Source organism: Dendrobates tinctorius, unplaced genomic scaffold (genome assembly GCF_039654945.1).
Source record: "Dendrobates tinctorius isolate UK_male_01 unplaced genomic scaffold, ASM3965494v1 ptg000151l, whole genome shotgun sequence".
Classification (NCBI taxonomy): Eukaryota; Metazoa; Chordata; class Amphibia; order Anura; family Dendrobatidae; genus Dendrobates; species Dendrobates tinctorius.
Window position 1 is genome coordinate 11707651 of NW_027361818.1, and position 26398 is coordinate 11734048.

The 26398-nt window shown below is 42.8% G+C and overlaps 1 protein-coding gene across 1 annotated transcript in view; it reads right to left on the reverse strand.

Annotated features, from left to right (window-relative positions):
* Window positions 1-26398, reverse strand: part of LOC141050255 (NACHT, LRR and PYD domains-containing protein 3-like) — a 183265-nt gene that overhangs the window by 94647 nt on the left and 62220 nt on the right. The window contains exons 5-9 of the mRNA XM_073547131.1: window positions 26043-26108; window positions 22978-24670; window positions 15656-15820; window positions 8902-9072; window positions 1757-1927 (exon numbers count right to left, since the gene is read on the reverse strand). Of these exons, the coding sequence (XP_073403232.1) occupies window positions 1757-1927; window positions 8902-9072; window positions 15656-15820; window positions 22978-24670; window positions 26043-26108 (2266 nt within the window). The remainder of the gene's footprint in view (window positions 1-1756; window positions 1928-8901; window positions 9073-15655; window positions 15821-22977; window positions 24671-26042; window positions 26109-26398) is intronic.

The following is a 26398-nucleotide window of genomic DNA, read 5'->3' on the forward strand; positions in this document are numbered from 1 at the left end:
ACAGCTAGAATTGATAAAGCATGGCACGAGGAACATTGTAATGAAGTTGAGCATCTCATCTGGCCCCCACAATCCCCAGACCTCAACATTATTGAGCATTTACGGCCGATCTTAGAGATTCAAGTTAGACATCGCTTTCTGCTGCTATCGTCGCTCAAAGACCTGGAGGGTGTTTTAACTGAAGAATGGGCTACAATTCCTTTGGAAACAATTCACACCTTGTATGAATCCATACCTCGGAGAATTGAGGCTGTAATCGCCGCAAAAGGTGGACCTACACCATATTAAACTAACTTCTGTTGATGTTTCCAGGTGTTTCCATTATTTTGTCCAACCCCTGTACATACCAGTCATGAGCACGATACTGGACAGCATGTATCAGGCACTGCTTGGATGTTTAACATTTCAGACACCAAAAAAAAAATGCTTTAAAAGCCGCCAGGGACCAAGCCGCACTAGAGACTAGTTGGGTTGGACAGGCGAGTCCACGGTGATTTCCCGGGAGAGACCTGTCAGTCTACAGTAGCGGGATGGGAGAGGTGGCTTTTAAAATATGTTTTTCTCTGAAAGGCCGCACTATTTCAGATTCAAACATACTTGGCTGAGTTTATACAGCCAATATCTGATAAGGCAAAAAGTATCAGCTATCAAATTCACTTTAAGGACTGTCGATGGGCTGCTATGGCAACCTGAGGCCTGACAATGATCTTTTGGGCCTGCCATATACTACAGCTTATCAGATAGCACTGAAGGCAGGGTCTTCTAAGCGACCTGTCATTCACACACTGAAAGGATAAGAAATGCACCACACTACACAACTAATGCAGAGTATTACCACTGTGTTCATAAGATCGCATGCTCAAGTCCAGTAGGTGGACTAATAAATATTGCATCACCTGTGCATTACTACAAAATACAAGTGATTGTCTCTCTCATCATGTCTTCCCTCTATCTAAGGCCGGGGTCACACTTGGGTGTGTAACGCGACAAACTCACTCGAGTCTCTTGCATCAATACCCGGCACAGTCGCCGGCATTCAGACCGGAGTGTGCAGCGCACAGAAATCCCAAGTGCCGGCGGCAGTGCCGGGTATTGATGCGGGAGACTTGCACAAGTTTCTCTCATTACACACACAAGTCTGACCCCGGCCTAAAACTGAACTTTTCATGTTTCCTCCCTCTATTAACCTTCCTAATCGCAATATTGCCATTTCTCTGTTTGATCTTACCATAACTCTCAAGCAACATGCACATTGTCTAAGGGTCATACTTGATTCAGATGTTTCCTTCACTCCCTACATTCAATCACTTGCTCATTTATGTCTCCTAGCCCCATGGCCATTTTTAGACAAAGTGGAGCCCTAGGCAAAAGTTTAAAGTGGGGATCAACAATATTGAAGTTGTTCGGTGCTTGTTTCCTGGTCTTCTTACACTGATTCACAAAGAATGATGCTCGGACAGAGTTTGTCCAAGGAAACAAATTGCTGCATGCCTGCGTTTGGTCCAATATTCAAATAGCACTCAGCCATGCAAGTCAATGAAATCATCTGACTGTACTTGGATGACATCTGAATACAGTATGATCTCCTCACACTGACAGGATGGAGAAGACGGAGACATTTTTTTTTCTCCTCAGCTGAAAAAATTGTATCACACTATGATCACATTCTCATCAAACTTCGATCAGAAGTTGATCAGAGGGTCAATTCTCTTGGATGAGAGAATCTATGGTCGCCTGAACCTTCCTCTAAACTCACCGTAATTCCTCTATCCTGCAGTCTGCACTAGACAGAGCCTCCGTCAAGCCACTGAAGTGAGGACCATACAGATGGTTATCGGAGAGGTCAAGTATCTTCAGAGACCGGTTATTCCGAATTCCAGACGCCAACTGGATGCAGGAACTATCTGCTAAATTATTAAAGTCCAACCTGTAAGAAAAAGGATGAAATATTAGAGATACATCCATAGAACATTAGTATCTTTAGATTATGAATATGGAGAGAAAATATCCTCCGTAAATGAAATCTATCAGTGTGATCTAGAAGCCATCTATTGTGTGTAGAGATGAGTGGATCAGGCAAAATGTTAATTTTACAAGGAATTTATTGTCCCTTATTATTCTCTAGGCTAGGGTATCTCCAGACCCTAAAGAATAATAAACATAAGATATAAAAAATAAAAATAAAATGTTTTATTTTGTCGACTCACATCTTCGGCCTCTCTGGCCCTCATCACCATCATCCATCTAGTCCTCTCCACATCTTCTGATCACTGTGAGCACTGAAATCATCAAACCTCTCATACTGAGCCTAGACTTACGGCTTTATTGACGCCACAGAGGGTTCTGCGCAGGCATGCAAAAGGTCACAGCGGGATATCGCCATGACATGCACCATGACCTTGTGTGGATTTTAGCGAGAATGGTGGACGATCAGAAGATGGGTTGAGGATTGGATGGGTCGAGGTGGGGAGTGGAGGGGCTGGAGAGGTGAGTGGTGAGGAGAGTGTAAGTATATTATTTTATTTCCTAACACTTTGTTGGCCCTTTATGAATGCAGCTTTGTTGAATCTGTGAGGAAGTGAATTAAAAAAAAAAATCATTTTGACAAATGTGGAAGCTTGTAAAATTCGAACAGAATTCAATTCCACTCAGACATATATTCACTCATCTCTGCATAGCAGGATTGCCAACAGCTATATTATATATTCACTGACATCAAATGTACAGGTACTTCATATATTATGTAGAGTCATTACACACAGAGTGATCTGTTTCACGTGTTTTTTTCTGTTAATGTTGATGATTATGGCTTACAGCCAATGAAAACCCAAAAGCAAATTAGAATAAATAACAAAAAACACCTACAAAGGTTTCTTAAGCGTTTAAAAAGGTCCCTTAGTCTGCTTCAGTTGGCTCCACAATCATGGGGAAGACTGCTGACTTGACAGATGTCCTGAAGGCAGTCATTGACACACTCCACAAGGAGGGTAAGGACATGGAGAACGTTATTTGCAGAGATGGAGAGAAATGTTCCTTACCTAGTGTAGCCTCTCCCACTGACCTAGGCACTGGAGTTTCCCGACCTCTTTGGGCAGGAGCAGATCTGATGCTCAGGACTGCCGCAGTAGAAACAACTCCCCTCCAGGCGGCGTGCCTCCTGGTGCCAGTTGGCCAAGCTTACTTGATCCACTTCCATAGCCTCAGGAGAGGAAGATGAGGTCGGAGAGGCCACAGGCTTTAGTGAACTGGAAACCAGGCGGTAAGGCCTCTTATCTTGTTTGGCTTCCTTGTAACGTTCTTGAAACCGCAGGTCAGTCCGAGTTGCCAGGGATATAAGGTCATCCAGAGTAGTAGGAACGTCCCGTCCCGCCAGCTCATCCTTTATTTTTCCCGACAGACCCTCCCAGAAGGCAGCCATCAAGACGTCGTTGTTCCAGGATTACTCCGATGAAAGGGTACGGAACCGGACAGCATACTGAGCCACTGTAAGAGCCTCCTGGCATAACTGAAGAAGAGCAGAAGCTGTTGACATGGCACGTCAAAGGTCCTGCGGAATGCCTCTAGGAAAGACTGGAGATTAGTAACCAGTGGATCCCCTCTCTCCCACAGCGGACTCAGCCAGGCGAGGGCCTCTCCAGCAAGGTGTGACATAATGAAGCCTACATTGGCCCGGTTCAAAAGCAAGCATATGCCCCAGGAGTTCAAAGTGCAGCATGCACTGGTTAATGAACCCCCGACACTGGATGGTGTCGCCATGGAAGCGGGTGGGGGCCGCCAGGCGAGAACCTTTACTTGCCATGCAACTGGATACCTGGATGCCGGTAGCAGAGACAGGTGCTGTCGAGAATATCAGTGAATCCATGTGTGTAGACAAGTTGCGCAGATAGGTCGTGATCTTGTCCAGTTGATCCCTCAGATGGGTAACCTCTTGACATAACTCCATGGCCGGAGGTACCTGGGATCCAGCGGGTTCCATGGCCGGAGCAATCTGTAATGAATGGAAGCAGAGGCACAGGTGGTGAAGTTCACATTTGTTTTTTATTGATATTTTTGTGGAACCTCGGGACCATGGTCCAGGGGGCTCTGAAGGGGGCGTGAGTACGTGAGCCCCAGACACCCGTAGTAAGTCCCCTCGAACAGGGTCAGAATGGAATGCCTGGGGAACACGGGTGCTACCTCCAGTTAGACCCCGGACACCTGGCAGCTGTCCCAGCGGGACAGACGGATAAGCAGGGTTATCAAATGTCGTGGAGCTGATCAGCGGATTCTAGGTATATGGGTAGGAGCTGGCACAGGTGGTACTGGTGTTGTCCAGTGGTATGGATGGCTGAGTAGGGGGACGAGATGGAACTGGCGTAGACAGTACGGAAGTAGTCCTGGATAGCCGAGTAACCGGTAGCTGACAGTCTGCGGAGACAGTGTAAGTGGAGCACTGGCAGAACACTGCAGAAGCACAGGCACAACATTAGCAGAAACCGGAAGCTAGCAACATATCCTCGTATATGCTGCACATTATGCTTTTGACAGACTCCATGAGGTATTTTTAATAGTAACCCTTTGAGACAGAGATTTCTTTGCATTTTTTTTTATATATGAAATGCCGAGCAGTGCAGTGTTATCGTATATATGAATTTTCACTGTCTTCCGTACTGTTATGGGGAGTATATTCAGCACAGTCTATCCATACAATGTGCTTGCATTTTGGAAGGGCTATTGTATTGTGCTATATTTTACTTGCCACAGGAGGAATAAGACTTTTTGAGGTGATGCAATTCTATGCCTCATTAAGTACTGTCTTATATGCACGCTGTTGCTGGAACATTGCTTACATGGCTACCATATGAACGTTTGATGAGGTGGATTAAGCCTCAGGATATATTAGGTTAATTAAACCTTTGTGCATGTGCAACAGTTTTGACAGACAGTTTTCTGTATTTTGCTGTCATCTAAAGGTGCAGTGTTCATGTTTTTGTGCTGGTCTTCAATTTTGGACAAATTTATTTATTTATTTTTTTGTATCCAGTCAGGGCGGCACGGTGGCTCAGTGGTTAGCGCTGCAGCCTTGCAGTGCTGGGGTCCTGGGTTCGAATCCCACCAAGGACAACATCTGCAAGGAGTTTGTATGTCTCCCCGTATTTGCGTGGGTTTCCTCCGGGTACTCCGGTTTCCTCCCACATTCTAAAGACATACTGATAGGGAATTTAGATTGTGAGCCCCATCAGGGACAGTGATGAAAATATGTGCAAACTGTAAAGCGCTGCGGAATATGTTAGCGCTATATAAAGATTATTATTATCCTGTCGATTATAGATATTGATCTCTCTGTAGACGTTTTTTCCTCAATATTTTTTCTTTATGGGTCTGGTCTATTGCAGCAGGCTAGCATTTTTGACTACGAGATAAGTCTTATTTTACCTGCTGAAACCCATATTTTGAAATAAGAACTTGATTGTAAGAGACTTTTTAGACTACGAAATAAGTTTACAGCACCTAGCACTTTTTTGCACGAGACAATAATTGTCTCCTCACTTTTTGTATTTTCGGTATTGTGGGTGTTGGTGTGGTTATTTTTTGTGTCCCCTATTTTTGCATACGTTGGGTGGTCTAGGGCGTTATTAGGGATGCCGACGTTGAGCGGGGGCACCACATTGTCAACAACTAGGGTGCCAACCTCCGCGGTTAGGAAGGGCCTTATTAGGGCTTACTAGGGCAAATTAGCTTTTTGCCCTTCATTTTGCTATTTCTTCGATTGCTTTGATTTGACTCTGATCCCCTGTGTATTTAGGTAATTTTACCATTATATGTTTTTAGTGATTGAATTAAAAGTTATCTTTTAGGGATTATTTTGTTTTCTGGTTCTATATAGATTATATAATCCTTAATACATTAATTTTTTTGGAGGTTTTGTACAACAGAAACTCTACAGCCACATAGTCTGCAATCCCTCAAGGAGGAGAACCTGCATCCACGGGGAAGACAGAATGTCTACATGGCAGCTTCCTTGGATGCTACAGAGTACAGTAGTGCTTCACTGCTGCTTTAGATGGGGGAAGGACAGGAAGATAATTAAGGCTCCCTTATGTGAATACTGCAAACTAGAGTGGAGGAATGATGTGCAGCATGTCTACCTGAACATCAGGAAGGTAGATAGAGAGCCAAAAGCCTGCTTTGAAAGAGAACTGCACTATCCAGTGAATCTCCTGCTATTATCCATACCTCCAAACTTTTGAAGAACAGAAAGAGGGATAGATGATGCAGGATGTGGAGGGGCACATTTTGGCAACGCCCTGGCCACAGACAATTCACGCCCATTACCATTTCTTTCTACTCTGCCTGAATGAGATCTCTGAATGATTGGTGGCAGTGAAGGAAATTCAGCAGACTCCGAGACTGCAGGGCATAGACCCAAATCCGGGACTGTATCTGGGACAGTTGGGACTAGATAAGCGGATCGATTCAAGGGTTTCTGGTTCAGCGTCCAGGTCAGTGCTACCGGGTGGCTGGACGGGAGGCCGTGAATCTCTAACCATCCTAGGTCTTCGACACAGCCTTTTATTAGCCAGAACTGGAGCGGCGTCATCTGTACATCTTGCTCATATCCATTTGAGGCCTGTGGTTTATTTTTTGTTCCTTCATTCACAGTCGGAGCTGCCAGAACCCTCTCAACTTCTCTACTCTTCATCCAGCTCCCAGTAATTGGGGCTATAGCAGATCCCTTTTCAGGCCCACTGTCGCCGGGCAGCAGGCATCTGGTGACGCGGCCAGAGCCTAGTTGAGAGCAGGTGGATACCTCAGTGAGAAACCTTGAGAGTGCAGGATAAAGAGAAAGGGAAACAAACCCTAAGACCCACCCTGAAAGCGAGCAACCAATAATGCAAGCACCACTCACCACCACAACACATAGGAACTGCAGTAAACAGCAAAGATCTGAGCTGGGAACAGGATTAAATAGCCCGCTTGATGCTGAAAAAAATAAGATCAGGTGTTGAATACCTTCCAATCACCCCTACACCACCGCTCCCTGCTAACTTGCACAGCAGAATGGACATAATACCACCTCTGCCTAGTACCAGACACAGCAGCGTCCTGTGTTCCCTGGAAACCAGGGAACATAGCATCCATGGGAGATATGTCGTCCCATGTCCCCACACATCCTACTACTCCGGAACGCTCCTTAAGGTTGGGACAGTTTCACTGCGCGCATGTTAGCTTTGTATCCAGCGTCAGGACAACAGCAGCGCTCGTAATCGGAGTAGTGCAGCACCTGACTGAATCCATTCCCAGTTGGGAGCACAGAACTACAATTCCTAACAGTTCCCTAATCCCTAGGAGAGAACTCTGAGCTCTCATCACCCACTGTCTGGAAACCTCATATGGAACTCAGCGATTATACGTTTGGCATGTATATTACCTCTCGAGACCAAGGACTTGTCATCAGGACCGTGTCACTCCCAATGAATCAAAACTGAATGGCGTTCTGAACTCTACGAGAGTCCACAATACTTTCTATCACAAATTCCTCAGTATTATCTACTAGAATAGGGGGAGGAGAATCCTGGGTCACAAGCGGAGTAACTACCTTCTTTAATAATGTTTTGTGAAAAACATTGAGAACCTGCATAGAAGAAGGCAGACCTACCTGAAAAACCCCTTTATTGAAAACTTTGGTAATGTGAAACGGTCCTATATACCTGGGGGCGATCTTAGTAGTTGGTACCTTATTCTTGAGATTCTTAGTAGACACCCAAACTTTGTCCCTCACTCTGCAACATTGCTGATGACAACTATCGGCCTGCCTCTTCATGCTCTCCAAAGAAGAAAAGAAAAGTCCAGCTCCAGGAGATAAAATCCAGAAATTTTTATTGAATCATGGATAAAAACAGATTCATGGCTGCTTGTGATCAAATGTCGGCAAACATATTGGATTACCGCATGGGGATATTCCCAAGGTCTCTGTACGCGTTTCGAGCACAAGTGTTCTTAGTGGAACATCAGCTGGGCAGCATATAAAATTCAATCACAGGTGATAAAAATCACCTGTTTTATAATGGTATCACTGTTGGGGTTTCCCAATATATAGGATCCCCAAAGTCACTTAAAAAAAATAAGTTTTCTAAGTTTCCTTGAAAAAATGAAAAATTATTGGGACATTTTTAAACCTCCTAAAATGCGAACAAAATAATAGAACATTTTACCAATGGCGCTGCTGATGTAAAGCCGACATGAGGGGAACATTAGCTGTTAATGTTTTTGTGTGACATGACTATCTGGATTAAAGGGATAATTATTCAAAGTTTGAAACTTACTAATTTTTAACGCGAACCTGTCAGCTGTTTGGGCCGCTATAAGATGCGGCCAGACTTTCAGGGCTTATCTACAGCATTCTATAAGGCCACCAATGCATAGTACCAGATAAGGCAGCATCCTGCACTGCCTGGCAACCAGGGAACTCAGCGTCCCATGTTCCCCGGGCAGTGAAATCCATGGGAGATACGGTGTCCAGCGTCCTCACACATCCTACTATTCTAGAATGCAAAGCTCCATAAGATTGAGACAGATTTCCAGGGTGCATGGTAGCTCTGCCTTCAGGGTCAGGACAATGGTGGTGCTTGCAACCGGAGTAGCGTAGCACTGGATCTGAACCATTCCCAGGTGGGAGTACAGAACCACAATTCCTAACAAAATGGGACTGAAGAGCTATTTGTAGGTCTGAAGCCTCTGTCACTCCAACTCTATTCCTTGTCCAGTGACAGCCTTTACGTTTTGTGACTTCTGGTAAAGGAGCCGTATGTCAAGCAGGAGGCGGCGGCACTGTGTGGGGGAAAGAGATGGAATGACAGCAACTTCCATCTCTTCCTATAGGGGTTCTGGTCCAAACAAACATTACATACTTTCACTCACCGTAGTTCCTCTACCCTGCAGTCTGGACTAGACATGGCATCCATTAAGTCAGCAAAGTAAGGTCCAGCCAGACTGTTAAATGTCAGGTGAAGTTTCTTCAGGTATGAGTTATTCCTTATTACAGATGCTAATTGAAAGCATGAAGTATCAGGTAGATTATTATTCGCCAATCTATAAAAATAGAAGATGAAATATGAGTGACACATACTATACACAGAGACGTAGTATGAAATCTGTAGATTGTAAATGTGAGACAAAATGTCCATGGGTGTTAGTAAAATCCAAACATGTCATCACTAGAAGTCACCTACTTTATGTGGTGGATGTCAGGAATGCCAGATCTCAAATATGTCTACAGATAACAAATCCAAGTTCTAGAAATATAGAATCCCTCACTTTTTCACATCATAAACCAGTAATTATTGCAACCAGGGCCGCCATGAGGGCATTACTGACTTTACTAGTGTATGAATCCCGATGAGCAGAAGCAAAGTGGGGGACCCCGGACCCAGTTCAGGCCCCCCACTTTTGCATCCACTCGCCGGCCCCAGGGTATAATAATGTACTGTGTGCTGGTGTTCCGCATATACGCATGTATTGAGGTGGGGGATGGGAGACCAAATGATGATCCTAGAATCATAGAATGTTAGAGTTGGAAGGGACTTCAAGGGTCCCCGTGTCCAACCCCCTGCTCAATGCAGTGCAAAATTCAATAAACCATCTCAGACAGATGTCTGTCTAGCCTCTGTTTAAAGACTTTCATTGAAGGATAAATCACCACCTCTTGTGGCCGCCTGTTCTACTCATTGATCACCCTCACTGTCAAAAAGTTTTATCCAATAGCTAATCTGTATCTTTGCCCTTTTGGTTTCATTCCATTGCTTCTCATTTTTCAATGTGCAAATGAGAATAAGGATGATCTGTCTACATTGTGGCATGTCTTCAGATATTTTTAGACAGCTATTGTCTCCTTTTAGCCTTCTTTTTTCAAGCTAAACATTCCCAGAGCCTTTAACCGTTCCTCGTAGGACATACTTTGCAGTCTGCTCACCATTCTGTTCACTCTTCTCTGAACTTGCTTCAGTTTTTCTATGTATTTTTTTAAAACGTGGTGCCCAGAACTGGACACAGTTTTCCAGATGCGGCCTGACCAAGGAGGAGTAAAGGGGGATATGTTGTGAGTTCATTCTCTGGTCCACCTGATGGTGATGATGACGATTGTACCTCAGGAATCTTAGATTGCATTTAAGACTGCCGACGCCCTAAGTCAGTGCCTGTGATTGCTTCAGGCTGTTCAGGTCTTGGTTTTCAGCTCTGCTCCAGCCTTCTCAAAGCTAAATGTTCACACTTGATTTTGTTGGTCTATTCAGTTTTTTGTGTGTTCAGCCAGCCCCGGCTGGGCTGTGCTGAATTTCCACTCTTATTTATCTGTATTTGCCAATTTGCTTTTTATTCCCTTATTAGATTGGCCTCTTTTTGCTCTGTCTCAGAATATTTCAGAGTGCTGATATAGTGGGAGAAGTCTAGAGACTTCAGGGTTAATTTTGTTATCAGAAGTGTTGGACATTATTTTGTAGGGTTTTTTGGCAGATTGCAGACAGTGTCTTTCCTTTCCTGTTCTTTATAGTTAGTTGGGCCCCATCGTTTGCTCAGCCTATTTTCCTGCCTTTGTTTGTGTTTTCATCTTGCTTCACCGTCAACACATGTGTGGGGGTTGTCTATTCCTTTGGGGTCTGCTCTGGGGCAGTTAGTTTTCCCTTTTCTTGCTTTAGGTTTATGTAGTCCTCCGGCGGTGACGAGGCATCTAGGACCATCGTAGGAACGCTCCACTGCTACTGTTAGTTGTGTGGTTAAGATCAGGGATCTGCAATCTGCATAGTTACCAACCTCTCTGGTTTTCTGGGACTTAGCTTTTGTTGTTCCTCCTCGGTGACCCATTCATAACAGGGATAATTACTTTAAGTTATCTAGACTGTATGCTTCTCTTAATACATCCTAGAACTGTGTTTGCCTTTTTTGCTGCTGCATCACACTGTTGACTCATGTGCAGTCTTTTTATGCCAAACTTAGGGTTCTGAACAGGAGTCTCTGGGCAATGGGGATACAGTGTAGAAAATTGACAGAAAAGAGAAGCCAGGGAATAGCAGGGTGACAGGTGTATTAGTCGGACAGCAGAAGTAAGCATAGATTGGATGGGAGCGATAATGTTAGAAGGGAGGTCACAAAGCAGGAGGTTGCAGTAGTCGAGGCAGGAGATAATGAGGACATACACTAGTGTTTTTACAGATTCATGGTTGAGGAATCTGTGGATATATTTATGAGTTGGAGTCGGCAGAAACGGGAAAGAGCTTGGATCCCAGATTTGAAGGAGAGATAAGAGTCAAGCCATTGAGTTTGATGGATAGATCAGTTGGGGGGTTGAATGAGATGGTGGAAAGATGATGAATTTGGTTTTATCCATGTTAAGTTGTAGAAATCTAGCAGAGAAGAAAGATGAAATATAGGACTGACACTGTTGGATTCTAGTAAGGAGATGATATCCGGTTCAGAGAGGTAGATCTGTGTGTCATCAGCATAAACGTGATACTGAAAGTCATGAGACTCCATGAGCTGTTCCAGGCCGAAGGTGTAGATGGAGTAGAGCAGGGGTCCTAAAACTGAACCTTGGAGGGAACTGAGGGGGCGATATGAGGAGGTGGTGTGTGAGTGAGTGGGAGACACTAAATGTCCTGTCTGTTAGGTATGAGGAGATCCAAGATAGGGCAAAGTCTGTGATGCCAAGAGATGAGAGGGTCTGTAGTACTGTAAGGCTAAGTGCACACGTACCGGAACTCTCGCGGAAATTACCGCGAGAATTCCGGAATTCCAGTCCGCGGGAAAATCGCATTTTAAATTCCCGCGATTTTCCCGCGGAAAAACTAGCATTTTGCAAGCGTATTTAGCTTGCAAAATGCTAGCGTTTTCCAAGCGATCTGTAGCATCGCTTGGAGAACTGATTGACAGGTTGGTCACACTCGTCAAACATAGTGTTTGACAAGTGTGACCAACTTTTTACTACTGAGGCTGCTTATGCGGCATCAGTAGTAAAAGATAGAATGTAAAAAAAAAAAAAAAAATAGTGTTATTCTTACCTTCCGACGTCCCACGCAGGCGTTCCCAGTAGTCCTTTGCGAAAATGCCCGCGATGACGTCAGTAAGTGTAGTGCGGTGTCTCTGACAGGTATCACATCCACAGAACATTAGTATAAAATATATAGATTGTAAATATGGAAAATCAATGGAATGGAAGTCAATAGGAGGACAGCTATGGGCAAATCGACAATGAGGTCACTCGACAAAGTCTTCAATAGAGGAATATTTCACTTGGTCGTACATAGTTTGGACTTTTCTGCGGTAACATACAGATGCCAAACCTGGACAATAAAGAAACAAGACCAGAAAACAGAAGAAGAATTGATGCCTTCAAAATGTGGTGCTGGAGAAGGAGGTTATCAATACCATGGATGGCAAGAAGAACAAATAAATCAATTTATGAACAAATCAAGCCAGACATGACACTCGAAGCAAGGATCACCAAGCGATGAGTTGCCTACTTTGGACACATCATATGAAGACAGCGAGTACTGAAGAAGGACCTCATGGTCAGAAGAATAGAACGAGGTGAAGAGGAAGACTAGCAACACCGATGGCTTGATACAATCAAGATAGCGACGGTGAAGACCTCAGTGGATCCATCTAGAATTGCACAATATCAATCATCCTACAAAGCGTTCATCCATCAAGTCACCATGGCTCGCGATCAAGCTGAAGGTCATTAAGCAAAATTATGGAAAAAATGCTCCAGATTGTATCAACATCTAGGTGTTTTGCAAACTAAGTTTCATTAAATCCATGTTTTGCAAATATAAAATCCTTGAAAAATGTCTTTACTTTATGGCTTTGTCATAAATCGGTGATTATTGTAGCACATGCACTTGTTGGTTGGAGGACTTTGTGTCATCAGTCGTCTTGCTTTCCTCCATTATTTATTGCAGCTCTCAGTTTGGGGCTCCTGTGACCACCTTTCACCTCTTTTCTCTTCATAATTGCCTTTCACATAAGGCTCTGCCACAAAAATTGATGTGCAGTGATTTCTTTTTAGTAATGACAGAAATATTTATTTTCTTTTTAACTAAATGCTTATCCTAAACTCCTCAAAGGGGAATTTTGAAACTAAAAAATCATCAATGAAAAACAAATTCAGCTAATTTTGGCCAGAGAATAAAAACTAAAGGACCCTACATCCTAAAATTAAACAATTTATTTGTTCAAAAATATTAAAGGGGCTGTCTGGCCAAAACCGATAAGTCTGCAGTCACTCTGTGTGTCTTTGGGGGCTTGTTAAAAACGTATGCAAAACGCATGTCTAAAATATTTTTATCATAAAATATTATGGGTTTGTGATGACAATTTTGGTGTAGCACTTGAAACACACTTCAAAGATATTCTCCATGTGTGAAAACTACATTTACGTGTGTTTTATGCTTAAACACACACAAAAAATTAAAATTATGCTAATGATATAACAAAGAGCACTCTGAGAACCTGGGACAGTAAGAGGAGTAAACATCCTGTCCCTGTAGCTTGTTGGCCTCCTCGTTGCCCATCTCTTTGTATGCATTGGTTGAAGGAGAACGGGCAGCCTTAGGCTAGGGTCACACTACGTTAAAGCAGTCTGTTCAACTCATCGAGTTGACGGACTGCGTTAACGCTATAGCATAACACGATGGCGTTATGCTATACCGCTAGCGCAGATGCTTCATCTGCGCTAGCGGTGACGGAGCCTCGGATGCTGCAGCCCGCGTCCGAGGCTCCATCACAGAATGACGGCACATCGCTAGCGCATACCGATTATGGCATGCGTTAGCGATGCGCCCGATAATGGGAGGGAATGACAGTGTTAACGGACTGCGTTACACCGCGTTATGCTGCGGTGTAACACAGTCCATCTAACGGACTGCCATAACGCAGTATGACCCCAGCCTTATCACAAGGTAACTCTAGCCATGATCCAGGCTGAGATCAACCTGGAAGCAGAAGCCGCAGACAAACATGCAGATCTCACTTCCAACAGAGATATCTCAGACTGGATTGTGACTAGATCTGCAATCCCAGTCTGGTTCTACGGCTGAAATTCTCATCTTTAAAAAAACTTTACAAACAGCTAAGGCCTGTTTCACACTTCTGTTTTTGTGTCAGTTAAAATCCACCAAAAAGGCGGAAAGCGGATCCGTTCCTAACTGAAGTGAACGGATGCCACCGGGTCCGTTTTTTTGACGGATCCGTCGAATGAAGAATTTTAAAGGAACCGCTGCCCGGGAAAGAGAGAGAGAGAGAGAATTTTTTTCTCTGTCCGCCATAAATGATTTCAGGGTTAAATTTCCTGCTGACTTCATTCCTCCGGGCATGAGCTCTATAAAAATGCGGATCCTGCAGGACAAAAAAACGTTGCATGGTCCGTCCAGGCATCTCGGCGGATGCAACAAAATTGACGGATCCGCAAAAAAATGGATCCAACGGATGGCCATCCATCAAGATCTGCCGGTAATGCAAGTCAATGGGGAAAAAAACGGATCCGCCCCAAAAAATGGCGGATCCGTTTTTTTGCAAAAACGGCGGATTTTGACTGATGGTCAAAAACGGAAGTGTGAAACAGGCCTTACCCAAATGTATCCTAAGATATGGCCAGTAGGGAGAAGATGTCGATTACATATTAGAAAAAACTTTTTGACAGTGCGGAAGATTAATGAGTGGAACAGGCGGCCACGAAAGGTGGTGAGTTCTCTTTCAATGGAAGTCTTCAGAGGATGGACAGACATCAGTCTGAGATGGTTTAGTGACTGCTGCATTCAGCAGAGGTTTGGACACGATGACCCTGGAGGTCCCGTCCAACTCTACCATTCTATGATTCCATGAATCGTAATCAGAGCTTCTGTCATCTGTGCTTGGCTGATATTCCTTTCTATATGGATGTTTGTGATACAATCTTCATGGGGAAAAGGTTAAATGGGGTAAGGATCTGGATGCCTTTGTATAAAAACATATTTTATGTTATGGTTTGTTTGTAGAGTTCTAATGATGGGACTTTGATCCAGGGACTGTTTTTAGAGTCAAAAACAAAACTTTTCCCAAAATATGGGACCATTTGCATTTGCCTTAGTCTGTAACAAGATAATAGGATTATAAATAAGGTGATGGACTCTTGTATTTTTTCAACTTTAACAGCTATGAAACTCCATGTCCATATTTTATTTTAACTGGAACCACTTCAAAGTCTAAGTAAAGTCTTTATTAATGATTGGGTGGAGTTGGGGATTGGGCATTTATTTTCTCTATTTGCTATGTATTCTAAGTATGGTGGCTTATTTCAAAGTTTTTCTAAAGGATTCTCTTTTGGACAGAAAAAAAATGCATAAATGGTAAAGTGGTGCTCGTCCTCCATTATTATGTATCACTTCTACCATGCAGATCACACATTTTTCCTGATGTCCATCAATCCTCAAGAGCGGATTAGTACTAACAATGTTGGGAAATATTATTTCTTGGAACATCCATTACATGACATAATTAGAATTGAGAAGATGAGAAAGTCAGACATTATTAGAGACGTCACATATCGGCAATAAATCTCATGTACCTGACAATAGAGCGGAACATACAATAAAATCTGAGTACAACTTGCGCCCCACATTATGTGTATTATATCTCTACTCACCGCAATTCCTCTATACTGCTATCTGCAATGGCCTCCATCAAGTCACTGAAGTAAGCACCATACAGACGGTTATCGGACACGTCAAGAATCTTCAGGGACCGGTTATTTCTTATTACAGATGACAACTGAATGCAGGAAGTGTCTGGTAGATCATTAAGACGCAAACTGTAAAAATAAGATGAGATTTGGGTTATGCATCAAAAGTTTGAAGGTAAAAATCTGTAGAATATGAAGATGGAGAGAAAAAGTTCTCCAAGTGTAAAATCAGTAATTATCATCACTAGAAGCCGCCTACTGAGTCTATTTGATGTCAGGCATGATGGCAGCTTTAGGATGTGAGATATTCGAGCTTTGGTCACTCATGTTGGCCATGCTGACGCCCTCGCCGGTTGTTACTGATTCTTATTAAGTAGTTCAATTTATTAAAGTTTATTAAGAAATTGCAAGATTTCAAGACTACTCGAAAACTGAGTAGTTTTGAAAGCTTTCAATTTGGTATCAACTACTGAGGACTCTGAAATCTTAATATTGTTCTATCTACTGGCTAACATGGTACAAAGATATACATCTTTCCTGTATCAACTTTTAGCATGACACTGATCCTAAGGATACCTCCAAATCAATGAAGGGATGATTTTGCCAGAAGTAGATCAAAGCTTTGAAATGGCCCAGGCAAAGCCCAGACCTGAATCCAATTAAAAATCTGGGGGTGACCCGAAAAGGGCGTTATACACAGGGGATTCATTTTCAATTTGACAGACTTGGAGAGGGCAAATATCACCAATTCTAAATGTCCCATGATGAATTGTACAGATTATGGGTGAAATTAAAAGGGGAAAAAAGTTCCAAAATTATTCTTCTTGGTATGATTTTTTTCCAAGATTTTTTTTTTCCCATCTTCTGCACATTTTTATACAATGTAGATGACTTTTATAACCTCTGTCAATGAACGAGTACTGAATGCTGAACCACTCAGATTCAGGCTTTCATTTCTTAGAAACCCCAATGAAAATAAAAGAAGCAACCTTACCATAAAGTGTCAACATTTTAACAAAAAACCTGCAAAAGCTTCCTAAGCATTTAAAAGGTGCCGTAGTCTTTATCAGTATGCTCCGCAATCATGGGGAAGACTGCTGACCTGACAAATGTCCAGAAGGCAGTCACTGACTCACTCCACAAGGAGGGTAAGCTTCAAAAGGTAATTGCTATAGAAGCTGGTTGTTCACAGAGTGCCATATCCAAGCATATTAATGGAAAGTTGTGTGGAAGGAAAATGTGTGGTAGAAAATGGTGCACAATCAACCGGGATAACCGCAGCCTTGAAAGGATAATTAAGAAAAGGCCATTCAAAAATTTGGGAGAGATTCACACGGAGTGGACTGCTGCTGGAGTCATTGCTTCCAGAGCCACCACACACAGACGTATCCAGGACATGGGCTGCAAGTGTCACCTTCCTTGTATCAAGCCACTCATGACCAATAGACAACGCCAGAAGCATCTTACCCGGGCCAAGGAGAAAAAGAACTGGACTGTGGCTGTCACGCACAGTGTAGGACAGACTAAGTGCAACACAAAGGTATAAGGGAAGTGTAATCATACAATTCAATTCAAAGAAGCTTTATTGGCAGGACCATATAAACATTAGTTTTGCCAAAGCACATGTACAGTATTGAATAGGGAGTGGGGACTGTGGGGATAATGTGTGGGGACTGAAGGAATGATGGATGGGGTACAGGGTGGGGGCTAAAGAAGTCCATATCATGATTGCCTTTCTCGCCAGACCCTCACTAGCGGCTTCAGATGATAGTTTCCTTTGGATGGCGTAGAAGGTTTTGAAGGCCTTGTCCTTTAGGGTCTCTATGGCTTGTTTGAAACTCCCTGATTGGTGAATTTCCAGGCCCAGGTAGGTGTATTTGTCTGTTTCTGTAAGAACGCAGTTGTTTAGCCAAATGGAAGTTGCTGGTTCGATCTTGGCTTTCTACTCTGGAACACAATGATGTTGGTTTTCTTTGCATTGATCGGTAGTGCCCAGCTGAATTTCTCCAAGATTTTCAGGTTTTCTTGGAGATCTTTCTCAGTTGGTGACAGCAGCAGTAGGTCATCTGCATACAGCAAAAATTTCACCTGGGAGTCATGGAGTGCGAGACCTGGTGCTGTGGAAGATTCCAAAGCGGTGGCCAGCTCATTGATATAATATTGAAGAGCGTTGGACTTAGGGTGCAGCCCTGTCTTACTCCATGGTTCTGCATCCACTAGGGAAGGGGGAAGTGGAGACCCCTAGACTGATCTAACATCATCCTGTATGTCCTACCGTCCCTATATAGATTTCGCACCTATCGCCCAGCAGGATACCTATGTGACCCTGGTGATAAGCCCAGCACCGGGAAGGACAGGATGAATGCTAGTTAATTCCACTAACACTAAAGACAGTAAGGATAAATGAAACCAGGGGGACACATAGCTTGATTAGACTCAGAGAGAAATGCTGACGCCCTCCAAACTCCAAGACTGCTACAGCTCGAAGCTTCAACACAGAAGTGCAAATAGGAAATAACACCCACACCTCCCAACAGGAAGTATGGAGTTATAAACACCCAGGTCCAGGTGTAGTCATTAGCACCAAGCGAGATGGCCACTAGTCTGCAAAGCAAACAATTGAGACCTTCTGCAGACAGATGCAGTGCAGCGGTCTGCAGCCTCTGACACATCTGTGACAGTTGCTCAAGTGGTCCAAGGTGTTGTTTTCAGATGAAAGTAAATTTTGCATTTCATTTGGAAATCGCGGTCCCAGAGTCTGGAGGAAGAGTGGAGAGGCCACAATTCAAGCTGCTGGAGGTCTAGAGTGAAGTTTCCACCCTCAGTGATGGTTTGGGGAGCCATGTCGTCTGCTGGTGTAGATCTACTGTGTTTTATCAAGACCAAATTTTAGAGCACTTCATGCTTCCCTCTGTCGATAAGCTTTTTGGAGATGGAAATGTCATTCTCCAGCAGGACTTGGCCCCTGTCCACACTGCCAAAAGTACCAATACCTGGTGTACAAACAACAGTATCACTGTGCTTGATTGACCAGCAAACTCTCCTGACCTTAACTGCATAGAGAATCTATGGAGTATTGTCAAGAGGAAGATGAGAGACCCCAGACTCAACAATGCAGATGAGCTGAAGGCTGCTATCAAAGCAACCTGGGCTTCCATAACCCCTCAGCAGTGCCACAGGCTGATAGCTTCCATGCCACGCCGCAGTGATACAGTAATTCATGCAAAAGGAGCCCCGATGAAGTATTGAGAGCATTTACTGAACATACATTTCAGTAGGCCAACATTTTGGACTTTAATCTCATTTTTCAGCTGGTGTTATAAAGTATTCTAATTTACTGAGATAATGACTTTTGGGTTTTCATTGGCTGTAAGCCATAATCATCAACATTAACATAAATAAACATGTGAAATAGATCACTCTGTGTGTAATGACTCTATATAATATATGAGATTCACTTTTTGTGCTGAAGAGCTGAAATAAATGAACTTTTTGATGATATTCTAATTTGGTGAGAAGCACTTTCTTTGTAAGGAAAGGTTTAGTCTTGCCACCCTATTCAAAGGACCAGATACTGTTTATGAGACTGTTGTCATATGCAGTACACAACCAATACTTGTCAGAAATTCATTCAACTCCTTTTACGTTGCTGTAGGACATTTGGCAGCCTCCTGGGAAATTTTTCTACTTGTCATTTTATCACTTTCTGAAGATCATCCATTTCTGGGCAATGTCACTATTATGTCAAATTTAATCTACTTGTCGATGACATCTTCACAGTTCTCCTTGATATGTTTAATGCCTTGGAATTTTTTTGTGCCCTTCCCCTGACTGATAACTCACAATGAAATCCCTTTGCTGTGTTGTCAGCTGTTTATGGATTATGACATTTGCTGTAAAATTCAGTTAAGAAAATGTCAGGTAGAAATCCTGCTAGAACAGCGAAACCTTCAACGGGGTTAATCAGAATCACTGTAAATGATGGCTGCTGTGTACTGACTACTATGTAACATGAGTTATTATTGTTATTAATTCTGAACACAATCACATTTCACTTCCCACTTTATCAGGACAGCCCACTGTTCCTGCAATCGTTTTTATGGTTTAACCTCCTTCTAACATGGTTCTTTTTTCTTTTTTTGCATTTGTATTTTTTTGTCAAAATATAAGGACTTGAAATTTCAACTACGGCAAAATAGAAAAAAAAACACGCAATTCCACAATTATACTGTAAAAATACCCTGGCAATATGATACTCCTTGTGAGTACAATTATGGCTATACCAAAAAGGTATACAGTAATTTTTTTTTATTAAGTGGTGAAAAAAATGCAGAAATTTGCAAAAAAGAAAACCAAGAATTTTTTTAAAAAATTGCTTGTATCCCCATTTTCTGTAATGTTTTCAAATTTTGGTCGATGGAGCTGGATTTGTTTTTGCACCCTGAGCCAATGCGTTTGTTGATACAATTTTGGAGTAGATGAAAAGTTTTGCCTGCCTTTTATTGCATTTGTTTCCAGTTTTGTGGTGGACAAAAAAAAACAATAATTCTACTGGTTACATTTTTTTAATTATTATGTCATTTACCAGTTGGATTAATTGATTTTATACTTTGATCGGACTTTTATGGCTTTATTATTATTATTATTATTATTAATATTTATTTATATAGCGCCATTGATTCCATTGTGCTGTACATGAGAAGTGGTTACATACAAATTACAGATATCACTTACAGTAAACAAACTAACAATCACAGACTGATACAGGGGGGGAGAGAGGACCCTGCCCTTTCGGGCTTACATGCTACAGGATGGTGGGGAAAGAGACAGTAGGTTGGGGGGTTGCTGTAGCTCCAGTGATGGTGAGGCGGTGGCTCCAGTAGTGGTGAGGGGGCAGCGGGGATCATTGCAGGCTGTAGGCTCTCCTGAAGAGGTGGGTTTTCAGGTTCTGTCTGAAGGATCCGAGTGTGGTTGATAGCCGGACGTCTTGGGGCAAAGAATTCCAGAGGATGGAGGCTATTCGGGAGAAGTCTTGGAGGTGGTTGGGTGAGGAGCGAATAAATGTGGAAGAGAGAAGGAGGTCTTGGGAGGATCGGACATTATGTGAGGGAAGATATCGGGAGATTAGTTCAGAGATATATGGAGGAGACAAGTTATAGATGGCCTTGTAGGTCAGTATTAGTAATTTGAATTGGATATGCTGAGGGAGTGAGAGCCAGTGAAGATATTTGCAGAGGAGGGGAGAAGTAGAGGAGTATCAGGAGAGAGATGAATAAGTCGGGCAGCAGAGTTAAGGATGGACTGGAGAGGTGCGAGGGTGTTAGCAGGGAGGCCACAGAAAATGATGTTGCAGTAGTCGAGACGGGAGATGATGAGGGCATGCACAAGCATTTTGGTAGATTGAGGGTTGAGGAAGGGACGGATTCTGGAAATATTTTTGAGCTGGAGGCGGCAGGAAGTGGAGAGAGCTTGGATGTGCGGTTTGAAGGACAGGGCAGAGTCAAGGGTTACTCCGAGGCAGCGGACCTCCGGTACGGGGGAAAGTGTGATGTTGTCAATTGTTATAGATAGGTCAGGTAAGGAAGATCTGTGAAATGGGGGGAAAGATGATCAGTTCAGTTTTGCCCACATTCAGTTTGAGGAAGCGGAAGGAGAAGAAGGAGGATATGGCTGATAGACACTCCGGGATTATGGACAGCAGAGAGGTGGCATCTGGGCCAGAGAGGTAGATCTGAGTATCATCGGCATAAAAGTGGCACTGGAATCCGTGGGATCTTATGAGTTGCCCCAGGCCAAGTGTATAGATTGAGAAGAGTAGGGGTCCTAGAACAGAGCCTTGAGGGACTCCAACAGAGAGAGGGTGGGATGAGGAGGTAGAGTGGGAGACGCTGAATGTGCGGTTGGAGAGGTATGAGGAGATCCAGGATAGGGCATGGTCTTTCATGCCAAAGGAAGAGGATCTGCAGTAGAAGGCAGTGGTCAACTGTGTCAAAGGCAGAGGACAGGTCTAGAAGGAGGAGTATAGAGTATTGTCCATTCGCTTTGGCTGTAAATAGGTCATTAGTAATTTTGGTCAGGGCTGTCTCAGTGGAGTGATGGGGGCGGAAACCAGATTGTAGATTGTCAAAGAGCAGGTTAGAGGAGAGATGGGAGGAAAGTTCAGGGTGGACGTGCACCTCCAGGAGTTTGGAAGCGAATGGGAGCAATGATATTGGGCAATAGCTGGACATAGCGGTTGGGTTGAGGGTTGGCTTTTTAAGGATAGGCGTGATTGTAGCATGCTTGAAAGCAGATGGGAAGGTACCGGTAGTTAGTGATAGGTTGAAGTTGGGTTAGAGATGTGATAAGAGTGGTGGTGAGGTTGGGGAGGAGGTGGGATGGGATGGGGTCAAGTGCACAAGTGGTGAGGTGCGATTTGGAGAGAAGATGAGCAAGCACCCCTTCAGTGATGTTGGATAAGGAGGTTATGGGGTTTGGACATTGTTCTGGTATACAAAGGGGTTGTGGTGGTTGAATAATAAAGACTTGCCGTGTTTGGTCTATCTTGTTTCTGAAGTGCATAGCGAAGTCCTCGGCAGAGATTAGGGAAGTTGGAGGGGGCAGTGGTGGGCGGAGGAGGCTTTAGCAAGAACACGTGCTTATTTTTTTCAAATGGGGAAAATGGGGGTGATTTGAACTTTTCCTTTTTTTTATACATTTTTAAAAATATTTTTTCACTTTTTACTATTTCTGTAAGTCCCCTAAGGGGACTATAACCTGTGATCATTCGATCACTTGTACTATACCTCTCAATACCGTTCTATTGCTGTATATAGCAACAATAGCCATAAATTGGCATTCACTCGAGTGCCATCATGACAGACATGGGGGTCTTCTGCAGACCCCCTGATCATCAAGCCATCAGCGCACCACATTCACATCTTTTGGGTGCTGATGAGTGCTTAGAATGATGAATCCCCTGCTGGTGCACTGTAAAGGTCATTGGCAGAGAATGACAGAAAAAATTAACAGGTTAATAGCTGCAGACAGAGCTCTGCTCCATTCATGACTGTTAGAAGCACATGATGGCAAAAAATCACAGACATCATCTGCTGGCAAAGATGGCGGCTCAGTCCTTGACTCACATCAAAGTCAGGGCACTAGCATAACACGCAACTGTATGTCATAAGTCAGGAAAGGGTTAATTGGCCATATTCCCTATGTTCTTTCTAATAGAAATAATAATACTAACTGGAATGATTTTCAACAGAATCCCATAACAATAAACAGATATAATCAGTATTTACCTCAGCTTCTGAAGAGTATGTAAGGCTGGTGCAAATCTTGCAAATCTTTCAGTATCAAATGAACATCGAGAGAAATCAAGTTCTTCTATATTTTTGCAGGCTCCTAAAATAAATGCCAACACTGTGCAGTCTACAGGTGACACGTCAACATCAGAAAGGTCTAATCTTCTTTGACACTTTAGTAATTCTAGTACTACATCCGTATTCCTGGCTTCATATACATAGTAGAATATCCTGAGAAGACGTCTTTTGTCTTTACTTTCTATCAGTTTCTCGACTTCTGGAAACAGGTTCTTCAGCCAAATGACAACTTCTTTGGAGGTCTGAGCTGCTTCTGTATCCAGGTACCCACTTAGGATTGACCTGGTGGAGCTGTCCGATAGACCACATAGGAAATGGAGGAATATTTCACCACGTCCATCAGAATAGGACTTGGCTTCTTCCAGTGATCTCTTTAACTTCTCAGCAGAATAATCAGTATAATGCACCAAGGCGGAGAAGAATTCCTGAACTATGGGATGTAAAAAGGAATAGGTCACAGGTTTCTCAGATTTTATCAGAAAACTAGAAAAAAGCCTTGATTTACTGTCCACATGGAAAAAGTCAAGGTCTCTATCATCAAAAGCAGTTCTGAGATTCATTACTCCATGTTCTGCCATCCATCCGATGGCCTGAAGGATCTTCTGAGCGTCATCTTTGTCCAGGCTGTGATTGGACAGGATGATGGCGACATATATTGTAAATACTTGGGTTACAGTTTTGGGTAATAATGGCTCCGGCTGATCACTACTTGTGGGTTGGAAGCTCTTTGATAATACTGTACAGATGATCCAGAGGTAGGACGGGAGATAACACAATGTGTACAATGCCTCATTCTGCTTCACATAATTGAAAGCCTTTTCTGCCAGTTCATGGATGGGGAAGATTTTTTCAAAGTACATCCATCGTTCTTCTGGAAAACAACCAACAATTTCTACTATTCTCTGGAAAACATTACAAGCAAAATGTGCCAGTCTGGTTGGGCGACTTGTCATTAGAATAGAACAACCCTTAAGAAGAGATGTTCTCAACAAACTCAAGACAATCTGACCAGAATTTCCGGACTGTTTAGGATTAAGGCAAAAGTGACATGACGTGAAATCCATTTTATATCTGCTTTCATCTAAACCATCAAATATAAAAAGGATTTTCTTTGGATCTTGTAAGATGTTCCCAAGCTGCTCCTCCAGATATGGATACTGATGAAGGATCAGGGTCTCTAGACTAACCTCATCCAGTCTATTGAGTTCCCGGAATTTGAAGAAAAATACAAAAGAGAATTTTTGATAGAGATCGCCCTTCACCCAGTCATAGATAATGTTCTCCATCAGAATGGTCTTCCCTACACCTGGCACTCCACTCACCATTACCATGTGTGGCACAAGTCTGGATTGATGACACCAATGAAAAATCTTGTTGAATTTAATGTGTTTTAATTTATTATGGGTTTTCTTCAAATATTGTTCATGTTTTACTCCAACCTCTATAAATTCATTCTCAGACCATTTCCTAAAGTGATCAGCAGAGACAATGACGAGGTTTGTATAATGTGTGTAAACAGGAAAATTTTCTTCTCCATCGGTATATAGAACAATCTTCTCTAAATGTTTCTTAGCTTTTTCAAGTAAATGATTCTTGTGAATGTCCTGAATCTCTATAAGAAAATAAAGGTCTAGATAAGAATTGTTTTCTGCAGCCTCAATAAGAGTAAACATATGTTTAACTTATCAGGAATCAAAATTTTCCTAATGAGATATCATTGATGTGAGGTAAAGGAATGGATTTATCAAGACTATCATAAAATGCGTAAAGTTATAGAACTGCGAAAAGGGGCCAAATTATGGCAATCTAAGAGATACAGGGCATTTACATTTATCCTTCTCACCCACAAAGCGCTCCACAGTGCTGCACCATGCTATATCTCCTCCCTCATCTCGGTTTACCAACTTGGCAATCCCTTAGACAGTTCTGCACTCTTTGCAAATTTTCCAAATTTAATGGTAACCCAGATGAAAATAAATTTCTACCATTTTTTTTTGCCTACAACCCCACATCACTATATGCTGATTGACCATTTGCAGTGGGGATTATGATCTTTTGGGTCTTTGCACATCATTTAGGGATAGGTAAGAAGTCAGAGATTTATCAATATTGGAATGTGAATATTCCATACGAGAAGAGGAGGATACTCAAAACAAGGAAATAAAATTCCAAGTCTTTATATTCTATTAGGTTAAAAAATATAGACATCCATAGTGCATAGTAAAACCATGGTTTTTTAATATTCTATAACCAAGAGTTTCGGCCATAGATGTTAGAAAAGAACATGGTTTTACTATGCACTATGGAGGTACATAACCTAATGGAACAAAGGTTTGGAATCTTACTTCCTCCTTTTGCGGATCCTCTTCTCACATGTTTTGGGGCTGTCAAACGGTGATATAACATGGGGCTGTGGGGATGCGAACATCTCACTCGAGCATCTGCGATACTCAGTGCCTACCCGAGCGCCCTAGGCAAACTCTAGTAACGAGCACTAGCGCTCATCACTAGTTGTAAGTATAAGTCCAGGAGACGTATAGTGTTGGGATATGAGTACATGATATATGTATACACATGCGTATTACTGGATACAAGTCCTTGGTACCCAGGGAGGGAATGAAAAGGATCTCCAGCGATGGGTGAAGGACAGTGTGTATATCACTTGTAACAGACTATGTCAGATGTAATTGACACAAAAGAAACAACCGAAAAATGGAATAAAGGGACTAACCACAGAAACACAAAGATACAGCAATCTCTCCTCTTCAGGCCGTACTTCACTCAGTGAAAGTGTTGGGGAAAGGCGTGTTGGTCGGTGAGGTGGAGGATACAAAGCTCCACTCTTTGACATACATACTTTAGGTCTGTATTCTATGTCTAATGTCCGCCTACATTACTGGTTTTGCCTTTTGGGTTGTATTGAGTTATCGTAGTGATGATTGTGAGCATTATTACTATAATAATCGTATATAATGTAAACTTACCTGTCAGTTCTGGGGAAAGTTGGTGTCCACGTTCATCCAGGAGCATTTGTTCAACCAGAATGTGACCTAATAATAAATGACAAGTTTTAACAAGCTTGCAAACATACAAATACAGAAAAACCTATTCAGAAGATGACTCTCTTATGAAGACCAGAATTTCTGTGGCAGATTTTCAGTACTACTGGGTCGCCCTCCCAGGGCTGTGGTGTACTCGGTACCGGACCCGATGAGCTTCAATGGTAGATGTCACAGCAGCTGGGACCCGGCCCGTGGCCCTGGGCGCCCATTATAAAAGGGGGGAAATGTTCAGTGTGCTTATGATGATTAGAGTTTATGAATGAATGAATCGTGACGCC